The following is a 14,204-nucleotide window of genomic DNA, read 5'->3' as shown; positions in this document are numbered from 1 at the left end:
TGACTGCAGTTTATTATTTATTTATAACAAATATGGGACAAAAAAAAAGGTCTTCTGAAGTAGTGTTTAAATTATCTCCTTCGTCTGGACAGCTGCAGTCTAAGGCTGCTCTCACTCATGAATGCATGAATGTGGAAAGGAACCTCAGCTCATCTCTCTCCTGCTCTTTTTTGCTCTCACCTCACTTCAGGAAAATATCATCTTCTGCATGAACCTGATCTGGAAGAAGCATCCACCTCCTTTTCTGCACACATAGCCATCACTAACTGCAGGAGATCTAAGTTTCCTGACAAGATTACAAGTCTACCAGAAACATAACTTCAGGGAATTTTTCCCCAGTTCTGTACCCTAGAACAGTACCAGGCTGATTGCTTCCCTATTAGCTTGGGGACAAGTTTCTCGTGTATCCTGCCTCGCCTAACAGGATGTCTTACTTAAGCTACTACAGTGTTTATTGAACAAATTAATAGATAACAAGTTTTTGTAGTAAAGATGGGAGAAAATGATACATCTTTTTGTGTATTACCCTTATCTGAGGGGATGCCCTTATTCATTCACTTTTTCTGTGGTGAGTTGTAACTATTTTCCAGGATCTGTGTGGAGCTTTGGACTTGCATGTAGTCTTGGAATTAGCATGAGGGGAGGAAAACCTCTAGCAGGCAAAGAGAGGTACTCACAAATGCTGCCCTTTCAGAGGGGCTGCAACTGGACTTTAGTTTGAAATCAAGAAAAAAAAAACAACCACAATTTCTACAAACTCCTCACAATATAATTACATGAGTTACATCGCATTTATAAGCATAGCACAAACACAACCCAGAGACCTGAAAGTTTTTCCCTCTTCCCCTGTAGGGAATTTTCCTCTTCCTCTGTAGGGAATTTTTATTTGCACATCAGGTCAACTGCAACCTAAGTTAAATACCTCCTAGACAGTCTCTCTCATTAAAGCCCATCAAGCGTCCTTTGATTCTTTCAATATATGCAAGAAAATTGTTGTGGGTTAACCCCAGCCAGCAGCTAAGCACCCATCCATGTGCTTGCTCATTCCACCCTGACATCAGGATGATGATCTCATCAGGAGAGAGAATAGTAAGAGCAAAGGCAAGAAAACTCATGGGTTGAGGTAAAGACTATAATAAACGAAGGAAAGAGGAAAAATAACCCACAAAAACTGTGATGCAAAGGCAGTCACCACCTCCCACAAGCAGACTCATGTCTGGTCAGTCTCTGAGTTAGGCTACCTTCCTAGACCAATCACCCCCTCAGTTTTTATTTCTGAGCGTAGCATTATATGTCATGGAATATCCCTTTGGTCAGTTGGGGTCAGCTGTCCCATCTGTGTCCCCTCATAACCTTTTGTCCCAACCCCAGCCAACTTTCTGGGGGAAGCATGGGAAATAGAGAAGGCCTTGATACTGTGGATGCACTGCTGAGTGACAGCCAAAAGACTGATGTGTTGTCAACCCTGATTAGGTGACAAATCCAAAACAGAATGCATTGCCTTGGGTTAAACATGAAGAAAATTGTCCTAGAAGGGACACTTCTTTCTTAATATCAAGTGCTATTCTAAAATGACTACCTTTCTTCTGCCCTCCCCCCCACTTCCCCAAACCTATTTGCTACTTGGGTAAGTGCAAACAATGAATTCAAAACTTTCTATACGACCTGTCTTTATGTGAACTTAATTCTGCCATTTCCAGCTGAGCAAAATTATCTTTACATCACGAAAACATATGCTTCCCCTTAATAAAGATTTAAATACAGGCACTTCAAGTCTCTCCCTTCAATTCTACAATGGTGCAGTAAAGGATTATCCATGCAAAATTACACAGCCAAGACTTCTGCTGTGAGTCAGCATGGTTCTGTTGTTTTTCATGGATCAATTAACACACACTGGAGATTTTAGCCATTCTTGTCTATAATGGCTAATTTGCCTATTACCGGGAACTAAGAGACATCTGTGTGCACACCGTAAGGATGCAACGGAGAAATGAAGACTTTAAACCCCCAGAACATGACCCCTGATTATAAGGCATTCAAAGACAAGCTGTGATACCTTACCGTTGGAGCCTGTAGTACATCAGACACACCTTGCTTAGGTACTGCAAAAGCAGGTTTGGGTGCGAGTGTTGTTGGCTTTTTGGGAGGCCTAGGTGGTGGATGAAGGGTTTGGTTTTCATATCTTCGCACCATATAGTATTGCTCTTCGCTGATCTCTTCCACTGTTGTCTTAGTCACAGGTGGTACAACTCCCTGGACATCTTTGCTGAGCAAATGCACCAACACGTTTAAGCGATATACAGGAATCTCCCAGCTCTCCACTGGATTGGTGGCACTACTGATCAGCAAATAAGAGTCTGTGATTTCCTCTTCGAACTGCAGACCAGGCACTGCAGCCAAGACATCTTCCTCAATGGAAAGGTCCCTCACAGACACTTTGACATTAAAAGGCAAACGGAATTCTTTGCAAATCTCAGAAAGGTGGTACCGTTTCTTGTCATGAATCACTTCCACAAAGCTGCCTTCCATGTACATGGGGAGGAGCACTTTTTTATATGTATCACTTAGTATTTGCTCACAAGCTAAAACATCTACAAGTTTCTTTCTTCCCTCATAAAGAATTTCACTAGTCTGGCACTGCTGAACTAGAAATTGATCTCCAACTGAAACAGAAAAAAACTCTTTGTGAGGGGAAGTAAAGGCTTTAGTTGCTACAACATGAAGCTGTTCCTTTTCACTTCTTGCTATCTCTAAGTCATAGGCAGTTGGAAGCTCCCGAGGTCTTCTCTTGAACTTTCCTTTGTAGCTCATAGGGATTAAAAAATGTCTTTTGGGAGAATCACTTCTGATCTCAGAAGCTAGGACTCTTGCTGCCTGGTACTTTTTGTAGATGATAATCTCTTTCCCTGTAGACAATAAGTTATAAGGGTTTTGGCTTTCTGAAGGCCCTTCCATTATCTCAGCCACCATGGGAAATTCCATGCTTGTTCTCTCAAATACATCTTCCAAAGACAGTGGCTGAAGGAAAGAGCTGATATCATAACAGTCTGTTATATCCTTGACCTCAACATCTAGATCTGAGAGGATATGAACTATGTCCTTTCGAACTGCAAAGGAAAAGAAAAAGAAATACATTGGGTTTTGTTTTCAAACTGACATTGGAATAAAATACAAGTCCTGTCGGCCAGACCCTAAAAGTACCTTCCCTGAGGTGTGCCCCTCCATGTGTAAACATGCATCACAAATAAGGTCAGCAAGTCTAACTGTTTTAATTTGAGATATATGGTTATCAGATATGCATAAGACCACACAAAGGAAGAGAGAGAGTAAGGTATATGAGTGAATGAAAAGCTTAAGAAAAAGGAACGGGAAAAATATCTAGTTCACTATTTTCCCCACAGCACCTCCAAATTTAATCACCTGCTTATCGTATCTTATCAAAGATATCTTTCTTGGGTGCTATTTCTATTCTTTCATTTCATAGTAACTTACGGTTTCTATAAAGAAATGAGTGGGAAAACACTTTTAATAAATAAATACATTTGAATCCTTTAACACATGTTGTTGCTATGGCCACTCTGGGAGAAATAAGGTGTTTTGATATTTATAATAAAAACATTTGTAATTACTAGGAAATAATATATCTTAAAAAAAAAAAGGGCAAAACCTTTCTGTAACAAAGTCTAAGGTTATTGTTTACAAATTAGGACATTTTACTATAATGCTTCTCTGTGGGAATCCTTTCCTGCATCACCTGGTTTTATTCACTACCAGAACTGAGCCATTGAATTTAACCATCGGTCAGGGAACACTTTTATCACAACTGAACTTGCAAAATTTTGAATGCAAGACTTCCAAGCACAAAGCTGACTGTGAAATTAAGGCTTGTTTAAGAATTTGGTTCCAAATCAGTGACACCACAGATCCCTGACCAGGGCAGTAAAAGTTAACAAGCAAATAATATTTAATTACTTCCTTCAATAATATTTATTCTGCATAGACCCACACACAGGGATAGTATACCCTGGGTTCACATTTCCTCGTAGCAGGACATACCAGTATTTTATACTTATACTGTCAGTATCAAGTGTATTTCATATGACAGAGTTCTGTGACAAGGATTCAGGATCTGTTTGTTCCAACTCTGCTTTTGTCACATTGACACCTTCAGGTGACAAACATCCTAAGCACTACAAGGGAAAGATAACGAAGGAGAAATGGCTAGTGAAAATGAAAGTTTTCTGGGAGCATTTGGGGAAGTTCCACACACATAACTTGTTCATTATTAAGAATGAAAAGTATAGAGGATTCCTGCTGACAGCCTGTGAAAATGTAATCAGTTATCCCTCTTATCAGGAATCTTTTTTATTGAATAGTGGATAGTATTTCTCATACTTTATCTTGTGTCTATTTAGAGTTCTTCTAAAAATGGTGAAAATTCATTTTTCATGGTCCACAAGAAAGTAGTTAATCATGTACGATGAGGCCTACTTTCCAAGTTTGTATTAAACAGTTATTTAGGACACATTTCATGCTTCTTAAAGGTTGAGAACACTACGAAATATAAAATAAAAACAACAAATACAACTCTCGCTGGAATAACTTATTGGAAGACAAGTGAATACCAAACACTTCTGCATCTCCTGAAAATTTTTAGGGACATTAAATACCTATTGATTCTGCACAAATATCTAAGTGGGTATAGAAACATAACTAGGTGAATCCAGCTTCAGGAGATAAGCTAGATTCCTGAATCTAACTGGAGTTATAGCAAATGGAGTACTTTATCTTGTGAAGATATATTTTCCAAACTCACACATTAAAGCACATAGCAGCACATCTTGTACAATACGCATATAACACAACCATAGTATATTGTGTTAACAGTCTCTGCCCACTTTTATTTTTCTTTTATCCATTTGCTTACCTCATTCAACAGAGAAAGCTCAATTATGAAAAGATTTCCTGCTTAATATCCTCACGAATGAAATATTTCTGTTAGGATTTAATTTCTACATAGCTCATTGGTTTGCTTCTAGTAAATATAACAGGCAGTAAAACCTTTCCAGAAGCTAAGCTACTATCCTACAATTAATACATAGCTGTTTTAATGTTTTGGCGGAACAACTAGAACACTCTTAATGTGCCATGGATATTTTTGGTTTTTAAAATAAAAACTCATAAATTACAGCTTTTAAAGATATTGGTTTTGTAATCTTTCTGTTTCCTCAAACCTAGAGGTTTCAGAAATTGTCCATGAGTTTCTTCTGTTTATATCCTATTGATATTTGTTTCTGCAATAAAGTAAAATAATATGATTTTTCTTTCTGTGGCATCCTCATTCTGAAAAATAAATGGTAATTAAGTGTATTGTAACATGTATGTCTATATTCTTTTTCTACCCCCTTAACCATAGCCATAATAAATAATTATTTGGCTTCTCTGTGGCCAAAGTCTGAGATGTAAAGAAAGAGAATCAGAAAACTGAACGGAGTTCCCAAGCTTCACCTTTTCACTGTGTAATATATTTTATTTGCAGTAAGGATTTAATTGTAATTATCAGTAAAATGGTAACAGAAGGAAATTCAAGGTAGCAATCTGAATTAACAGATGATAAAGGAATAATAAAGTCAGTATTATTTTTATCTTTCTTCATCTTGAAACTGTCATCAGTGGCAAACATGGATCAGGAACTTTTGATAAACTGAATCTTTCCTGGCTATTTTAAGCAAATGTTGTGTATTTATGGGTACTGTGCTACACCAAGTTTAACAGAACATTGATTTTGATTCCTACTTACATTTCATTACTGCCTGCACTTCATAGACAGGCATGAGGATCAAGCAGCCATCAAAATTCTCAGGAAGTGGATTAGAGGAATCCCACAAATGTAAACTATTGAAAAGTTTGACAATTCGGTTCCTGCACTTAGGGATTTTCCATTCTGCAATTTCTTTTAGGGTGTATATCTGGTCATCTTCACACTCGTAGAATTTTCCTTCTTGTGAAAGGGGCAAAGTAAAGGAATGGGTCTGGTTATTTCTAACCATGACACAGTTCACAGACATTGTTCCATTGCGCTCTTCCACAGAGGTGAAGGTGATCTGCTCACCATGTTTGATAGTGAAGTTTGCCAGTTTTATATCCTCCGGGCTGTAGAAACATGGATGGCCAAATCTTGTTGGCCCGATAGAGACTTTTCTAGTAATTTCTTCAATGCTGACATATGGAGTTTTATCTGCCACAACCTTATAAAGACCTAAGAGCAAAAAACTTGCATTATAAAAAGGGAAATATACAAAGCAAGTCACACCAAATTTTAGACTGTGAGTGTAATAAAAATGGGGAGCAAAGCACATCAAACAATTTATTGAAGACACTTTAGTTGCTAGAAATCTGGCTCTACAAAGATAATATCAACTGCATGGTACAAGGTATAGGCAGCTGGAATTTTTAACCTTTTCTACTCTGCATCTAATTTATGACATCCAACATTTTTATGTTTTTCTCCGACACAGAATAAAGAAAAATTACCTTAAATTCTTATCTGTCTTCTCAGAAAGCCAACCTTTAAGGGCAACGTTAAAGTGATCAGCGAATGCAGGATAGGTTTCTACCTAAACATCAGCACTACATAACCTTCCACACACAGAGTGGGGATTCATAGGCAAAGTATGCTTAAAGATACAACACAAATAAAAAAGAAGCACCTACAGATAAGAAAGAACAAATAGATTTTAGCATATCTGATAGCTCAGTCCACCAGCTGGATTAATTCAAAGGCTGTGTGTTGTAGCACTCCAGCCATCACAAGGCAATTAAAATGTTGAAGTTCTGCAAGGCAGAAGCTGTATCTGAGCTTCCCTATCCCCTAGGGACATTATTATTTCATGTTAATCATGCCCCTTGGAGCTGTCTCATTAGGAGTTTGCATTGCAAGAAAAATGTGTACATTTCTATATCTGTGTGAGTGTTTTCATGAAGCCAGATGAACTGGAGGGTTTAGAAGACTAAAATGCAGGGCTTAGTTGAACTGTGTGATTCAGCTGTCTTCTTCACAAGGTGTGGTAGCATTGTGAATGCTGCCTCATGGAATTACAGTGCAGCTTCCTGAGACAGGCATTGACAAAAACTTGCTTCTGAGTTAATATAACTGAGCATAGAGGTTATTGTTAGGCCAAATTTGCTAACCACAACTTAACCAATAGCTGCAGGTACACTGACAAAGAAGCCAAGATCCCTGGGAGATACCGTGCCTTTTCTCCCTTTATCTCCCAAAGCCAACCAGCAGAAGTCCTATGGACGCGCTGCTCCACACTTTTGCTCCTCTGGACCACACAGAGGAAGGATGGGATGGGGAGTCAAGGAGTACTGGTTGGTACCACCAGAGACTCTTTCACGGCAGCTCCAGATCTCATGAGTTGTTAGTTTAAGCCATGTCTGCAAGGTTTAAGTCCAACTGCCTGCAGCCAACTTAGTGTGGGAACTGGGTGCACACTAGCCACGACTCCCTTCTTGTGGGAACCAGAACGTGAGAAAAGTGCAAGATGTCCCAGCAAATACTTAAATCTCAGCAAGGTGGGATGCTACCAAAACACACTGTTGCTGCAGGATCTTGGGAAGACACTCACTCCCTTCTTTACACCTTCCCTGATTGTGGGATTGTTTGAAAAATTGCTTCTGATAAAAATAAGCTATTTCCTTATTTCCTCCCACACATTTTCCTTTACCACAGCAGACCTGTTAGCAGCCTGAAGAGTAATAGCCTATTTGATCTTCTGAAGAATTAGTCACTAGTTGTGCCTATGACACTGCTTTCTGCAGTTCTGTACCTTCACAGTTGTCTGTATGGAAGCCAGCTTTTCCTCTGTGAAATTAGTACCCCTGTGTACATAAAACCTCTACATATATGTCCTTACTGCCACAGTGCAGGAAAACCTCCAGGCTTTTCCTGGGCTGCAAGGAAGCCACATCCATGAATGTAGCTCCACAAGTACAAAGTAGGACTTCAACACACTTTTCCTTCCCACTGCTATTTGTAATATTTCTCATACACAATTATTAGCAAGGAAGTTATCCACCCCAGTCCTAATCACTACTAATGCTGTCAGTGCAGATGAACACAAACAGGTTCATCAGCGTTTAGAAAGTATCACAGCGTGGGAGGCACCAATGACAATCTGAAACTGTGGAAAAGACAGTATCCCCCAAACAGTGTTCCAGTTTCTTGCTTTGCAAGCACAGGATAGGTATCATTTCCTTGAAGTGCTGTGAGAAAGCAGATAGGAATATTCTCCATTAAAAATATATATTCAAAGTAGTTATGATGTGTCCCAAAGGCAGTAACTATGCTTACCCATCTGTGATACAGGAGCACGCATATTTTCCCCTATAAAACCTCCAAAATTGCATTAAAATGCCTCCATAAACTGTGCTAAAAAAACACTTCCAGTTGAAAATATTTGGCCATGTACAGGTACGAGAAACATTCTTGTCCTCTGTGAGTTTGACAGTAGTCTCAGGCTCTACTAATTTTGCTGGGACTACCAAGTTATTTGTAAGCCAGTTATTTCAGCAGCAAACCAATGAGCATCCGGGGTTAGAAAGCAGGTTTCACATGGAAGTACAATTATCAGATTTCATACAAAACTAGACAACTGATTATCCCCTTGGGCCCAGGTAGACTGACTTTGTCAAGGCTGGGAGCAGAGAAATCTTTACCTTCTGTTCTACTGGTGTTCTTAATTTTGGTAACAGAATGTTTGTTTAGGCAAGTAAAGAGCCACGTGGCCTTGCATACTTAGCTTCTGCACTGATGAAACTCCTGAAGTGGAGACACCTAATAGCCACCTATGAGTCACTATGAGTATGCAAAGTTCCATATGTTTCTGTCTCTCTAGAAATCAGGTAAATATATATAAAGTTATTCTAGTATGTTGGGTGAAAGTGACTGTGGTTCCTATCTAACTGCCATAATCTACCATGGTATCCTCTTATAAATGCTTTCTTTGCTACTATATATTTCTGTAAAAAACAAAAAAAACCACAAAACCCCCAAACAGTATTATCTGGAACCATTCAGAACCTTATTAAAATCATTATGAATCAAACTGCAGAACCAAATGTTTTCCAAACCTAAGATAACACAGAAATCTCCAGGAGGAGGAGACATATGGTAAGTTTGAGACAGTAAAGTTTAGACATTTTGAGGTCAAACAAAAATATTTTTGTACTTTTTCATAAATCATAAAATTAATAAATCAAATTCACTTAGACTTTCCTAAGAGATCTTGGTGGACTATTAGGGGGTAAAACAGATGGAAATAGCAAACCTGGAAAAAAGTCCATCTGGTTTATCAAGATCTGGCATTACTGCTTCTACAGATCTACTTTCTAAACATAATCTGGTCTACAAAGTGCACTGATGCCCAATGGTTTTGGTTACACACATAGAATAACTACAGGAATATATAACTCTTTTTTTCCAAGAAGCCTCTGTACCTAGTGAAATTTCACTAGGCCAAGTGTCAGCCTAGCCACAACATTATAATTAATAAGACCCAAACCTAATTGGCCCATCATTTTCAAGAAAAGTTTTACTAATTGATATACAGATTGACAGAGAGTTTGAGAATTTGAGAAAATTATTTTCACTTGTATGGGAGAGAAAACATAGCCTGAGGATCGCAAGACTAAATGTGCTATGTTTTGATAGAAGAATATTTTTACCACCTTTTTACAGAACAGTGTATGCAGCTCTCTTTTACTGGTTTGAGAGTGTTAAAATGTATCACACTGCAGCCTTATTGACTTCCCATTTTCAGTCTTAATTAGAGTCCTGAAGGAAAGGAGTATCCTTTTTACTCTCTTTTCCCCACAGAAAGCTGGAGAAAATCAGTAGTTAGGCTTTCCTAGTAGAGTAGCAGGTAGTCTGCAAGAAGAGCAGAAAGATCACCTGTCCCAGACTAGCAGTTTCTGTTCCCCAAGGTAATCCTCTGCTCCAGCATTCTCCTCTCCCCATCCTATTCCAAAGGCCAGCTCTACATCATCTCTTGTTCAGATGAATCTCCTAGTTCCTAATCCCTGTTCTTCCACAGATGTGCTGCACGGTCACGGATGAGTCTTCTGTCTTGTGACTCACAGAGGCTGGGCACCCAAAGGGGACGGTCGTGCTCCCTTATGTGTCAGACCACACAGGAAAGAGCATCAGCAACAGCCAGGGACCTCGTAAGAACAAGGTCAGTCCAGAAATATTTTTGCAGAAGAAGGAATACAACAGAAAGAAATGCAATCATTTGTGCTGGCACACAGTTCAGATGTTCTGCAAATTACCTGTCTGCTAATTTGCTAGCAGTGAAAATTGTAGTTCAAAATGTGGTTAGATGTAGCCATTGAAGTGTCTAGAGTAACAGCAGACTTCTTTTTTTTTTTTTTTACCCAGTGAATAAGCACAGAAAGAATAGTCCGGCCCTTTGAGGCATGAAAAAGAAAAAATTAGAATGAGGAAAAACCAATGTAACACAGATAGTGAACTTGCCATTGCAGCGGTTTCTCTAATGCAAAGGGCAGATTAGGCCTTTATCAAGGATCTGATTTGCCAGAGCAGAAAAAAAGGAATTCTGCAGGCTGTAAATACGTTCTGAAAGACAAAGAGTAAGGCTCATTTAAAGCCAATGAGCCCAGTTCTTCACTCACAGAGATGCTATCCTCAGAGTAACCTAAATAGGAGCATTGCTTACTTATGCCAGCATGAACATGGTGAAAGGATACATGAGCCCATCGCATACAAATGAAAACTCGTGACAGAGGAATAGGAAAATAATATCAAAGCAAAAGATTTCTTTGCATCAACACTGGCAAGAGAGCATTGTACGTATAATGTAGATACAGTGTTAGTCTCCTAAAGACCTGTGGATATTTTTATTGAATTAAGTCAATGGCAGTGTGAAAAAGATCATCTGCAATTCAGTTGTGTTCTTTGTTCAGGAGATAGGGAAAAGCCATGTTTCATGTGCAATGTCTCATTTAGAACTTAGCATGTGCATGTAATAAAGTGAAAAGGAAAAAGGTCAAGAAGAAGCAGAGACTGGGAAACCTTGACTCTGCAGAGCAGAATAATTCTTCAGCTAAGAACTAAATTAGAGAAATGACAAATTTACATCTTACCAAATAACTCTTGAATGCATAAGAGTACATATACAGAGAAAAACAGGAAAGAGGTGCTCCCTGTTGGGCTAATAAGAAGTGTCATTATGCTCCTCTTCAGTGCTGCTATTCAGCAATACCCGTCATGTGGAGTATAATGATGAAAAATTTCAGTAAAACGAACCCAGAATTTATTTTTCAGGTGAAATAACACAGTTTTCTAGAACACTGGTTGTGAGAGTTCATAACTATGCATGTAAATTGTAGTGATTAGATCAAATTTGAAAATGTGCTCAATAGGGCAACAACATCCAAACGCGAAGTTGTAAAACTGATCACTTGAATGCAAACAAATCCTTATTCACCAGGTTCAAGCATATGAAATCACAAGGCATTCTGTTCTAAAGATCAGCAGTTTCAGCATTAACAAATGTAGGATTATTTTTATCCCTCTGTTGTGTTGGATATTTTAGGATTCAACCCCATCTGCCAATCAGGATTTAGAATATGACTTCCTATAGGTATATATATTTTAGAGATAGAAGAAATTTTAATAATAGTAAGGAAGCCTGGATTTCAAGAAAAATACCAAGTATCTTGGGAGTTCACAGGAGAGTCATATTTCAGTATCTCTGGATAGCCACAGAGAATTAAAATATCTTTGATCCTACATTTGGGCCCTACTAGTGCTTGAAAATGGTATTCCAGAAAAAGTCTTTTGGTAAGTGGTCATACAAATGCTTCTGATTCACTGAGAAAGAAATACACGAAAGTAAACTGGGTGTCTACTTGAGGGGCAAATACGATACATATGCAACTATTTCAGAGAGAAATCTGAAATAAAGGCATGGTAGAAGATATTTTTATATGGAAACCAGATAAAACATTGCATTCTCATGCACTTTTACATTTTATTTGCTTCAAGAAGCATGTCTTGTCTCCCTCTGCAGAAAAAGCACATACCAGTTTGGACACTGTCATAATCTAAACCCTATATATGCTTGCATGCACACACTCACATGCTCAGCAAGACATTAGAGCATCAATGAGGTTATTAAGTCAAGCACTCAAACACTAGAAAACACTCATATCATGTTCCTCATGCAGCATCAATTTATCCTCCCATGTGCTTGCAGTACAATACAGTGCTAATTAAATGTTTACTTTTTTTTTTATTTCCTACAAAACTGTACTCTCATTCAGTTCATTAGCTAGACTGAAAGCAAAAGTCAGTCCTGGACATGATCTCAGACTCTTGAAGTCTGTGGTGTCCTGTGTGTGCTCTGTCCCAGTGTTTCCTACCTGTAGGTGTCCCATAACTTCTCTCCCAGACCTACACAGACTCCCTCCCATATCCCACTGGCCTTATGCTGTTTTCCAGCCTGCTCATCTCCTCTCTTCAATCAGCTCCTATTACCTCTGCTGCCTGCAAGACTCACAGCATAGGAAATGCCCTACTTATATATTTGTGTGTGGGTAAGATACTCCTCTGTGGCTGAAATCACCTGCACCTCTGTCTCTAGTCCCTGATCTTTGCACGGCAAGTCTTGATCCTTCTGTTCTGTTTTGAGGTCCAATCTTTTTCTATCATTTTCCCAACCTAGTATGCCTCCTCTATTTTCCACACATGGGATACTCACAGTCCATCACTTCTCCCTCTGCACTCCATTCACTTCCCTATTTAACACTGCTGGGCCCTAATGATGAGAGCAGAATTCAATTAATAAATTATTAATAAATTATTAATAAATCATTCAATTAATAAATATAACATGTGATGAACTAGGTACCCTGGGTCCAGTACTTGGCCAGCTCTCCCTAACAAGGCAACATGGACAGAGGAAAATATATTTCAAATAACAAGTCAGTACCACATGCCAAATTTCAAGTCCACCCTCCAAAATATGACTACATTTGGATTTATCTGTAGAACAGTTAGAGTATTTCTTAAGCAGAAAAACACATCTATTTCCCTCTAATCATGTTTCCAGGCATGGAACAGCCACTTTGGTAGAAGTAAATGAAAAGAAAACTTTTGTTGTAATTCTTAGACTGAGTGACCCCAAGTATAGAAAGTGTTACTACTAAATATTATAATATTAATCATTTCTATTCACATTTGAAAACGAACTGTAAGAGTTGAAATTTAAAAATTAGTTGATTGTGTGTTGTATCTTCTGATAAAACTATGTCCTTGACAGTATCCAACTCAGCAGTTGCAACCTCAAATATCAATCAAGACAGCAAATCAATAAAATGAACAAAGGTGATTACTCAGGACTGTAATTCCTCAAAACATGTGTGCATGAAATACTATACCAGGGAAATTTAGTGGTAATTCCACTTTGGCTGAAAACTGGTTGACTTCATTATTCTCACAGATAGTTGCTATGAGCTTATTAATTTTGAAGCCAATAACTTTAATGACTTCTCCTGTTGACAGGCAGCATTCATTTCCAAACATCTCATAGATGGAGCCTGAAAAGAAATACAAAAAGAAAGAAAAGCTTTATTCAGCTTTTTCTCACTTTGTCAAGAGTCTTGAGAAAGCAAAAACAATACTTAAACCATATAAAATAATACCTCTGATAATTGACATAACTTTAATTTTCTTCCTTAGGGTCATGAGAAATCCATCTTGTGACTTCAGTGACCTCTATATCAGCTCTATAAGTACACTGTTCTTAGATGCATGTAAAGAGAACAAGGTCTGAAGAACCTACATTTCTGAATCATGAGACCAAAATGTAATGAGGTAGAGCGTAGGACTGGCTGAATCATCAGGAGTTGTCTCCTGAAATCAGCAGGCAATGGAGCTCGGGCAGGCAAGGTGCCTCTGGACAGCACAGGGCATAGGAAACAACAGACTACAGATAACCAACAGACCCTAGAAAGTGCTCAGGGAAAGGACAGGAGACATCAATGTGCAACCATCATTTGAGCTTTCTGGAGTAACAGAAGATTTGAAGAAAAATCAAGAAATTGAAAAATTGGCAAATTAACCATGGCAATCCCTGTCCCATGCTGAAACAACTCTACTGATTCTGACCTGGCAGTAA

At 38.5% G+C, this 14,204-nt stretch overlaps 1 protein-coding gene across 1 annotated transcript in view; it reads right to left on the bottom strand.

Moving 5' to 3' along the window:
* Positions 1-14,204, bottom strand: part of THEMIS (thymocyte selection associated) — a 70,605-nt gene that overhangs the window by 42,158 nt on the left and 14,243 nt on the right. Inside the window, exons 2-4 of the mRNA XM_050315978.1 lie at positions 13,465-13,623; positions 5,801-6,259; positions 2,062-3,107 (exon numbers count right to left, since the gene is read on the bottom strand). Of these exons, the coding sequence (XP_050171935.1) occupies positions 2,062-3,107; positions 5,801-6,259; positions 13,465-13,623 (1,664 nt within the window). The remainder of the gene's footprint in view (positions 1-2,061; positions 3,108-5,800; positions 6,260-13,464; positions 13,624-14,204) is intronic.

Source organism: Myiozetetes cayanensis, unplaced genomic scaffold, assembly GCF_022539395.1.
Source record: "Myiozetetes cayanensis isolate MyiCay16 unplaced genomic scaffold, myiCay2020 scf2-11, whole genome shotgun sequence".
Lineage (NCBI taxonomy): Eukaryota > Metazoa > Chordata > Aves > Passeriformes > Tyrannidae > Myiozetetes > Myiozetetes cayanensis.
Note: the sequence above shows the minus strand (reverse complement) of the source record. Positions and strands in the feature narration are given on the sequence as shown.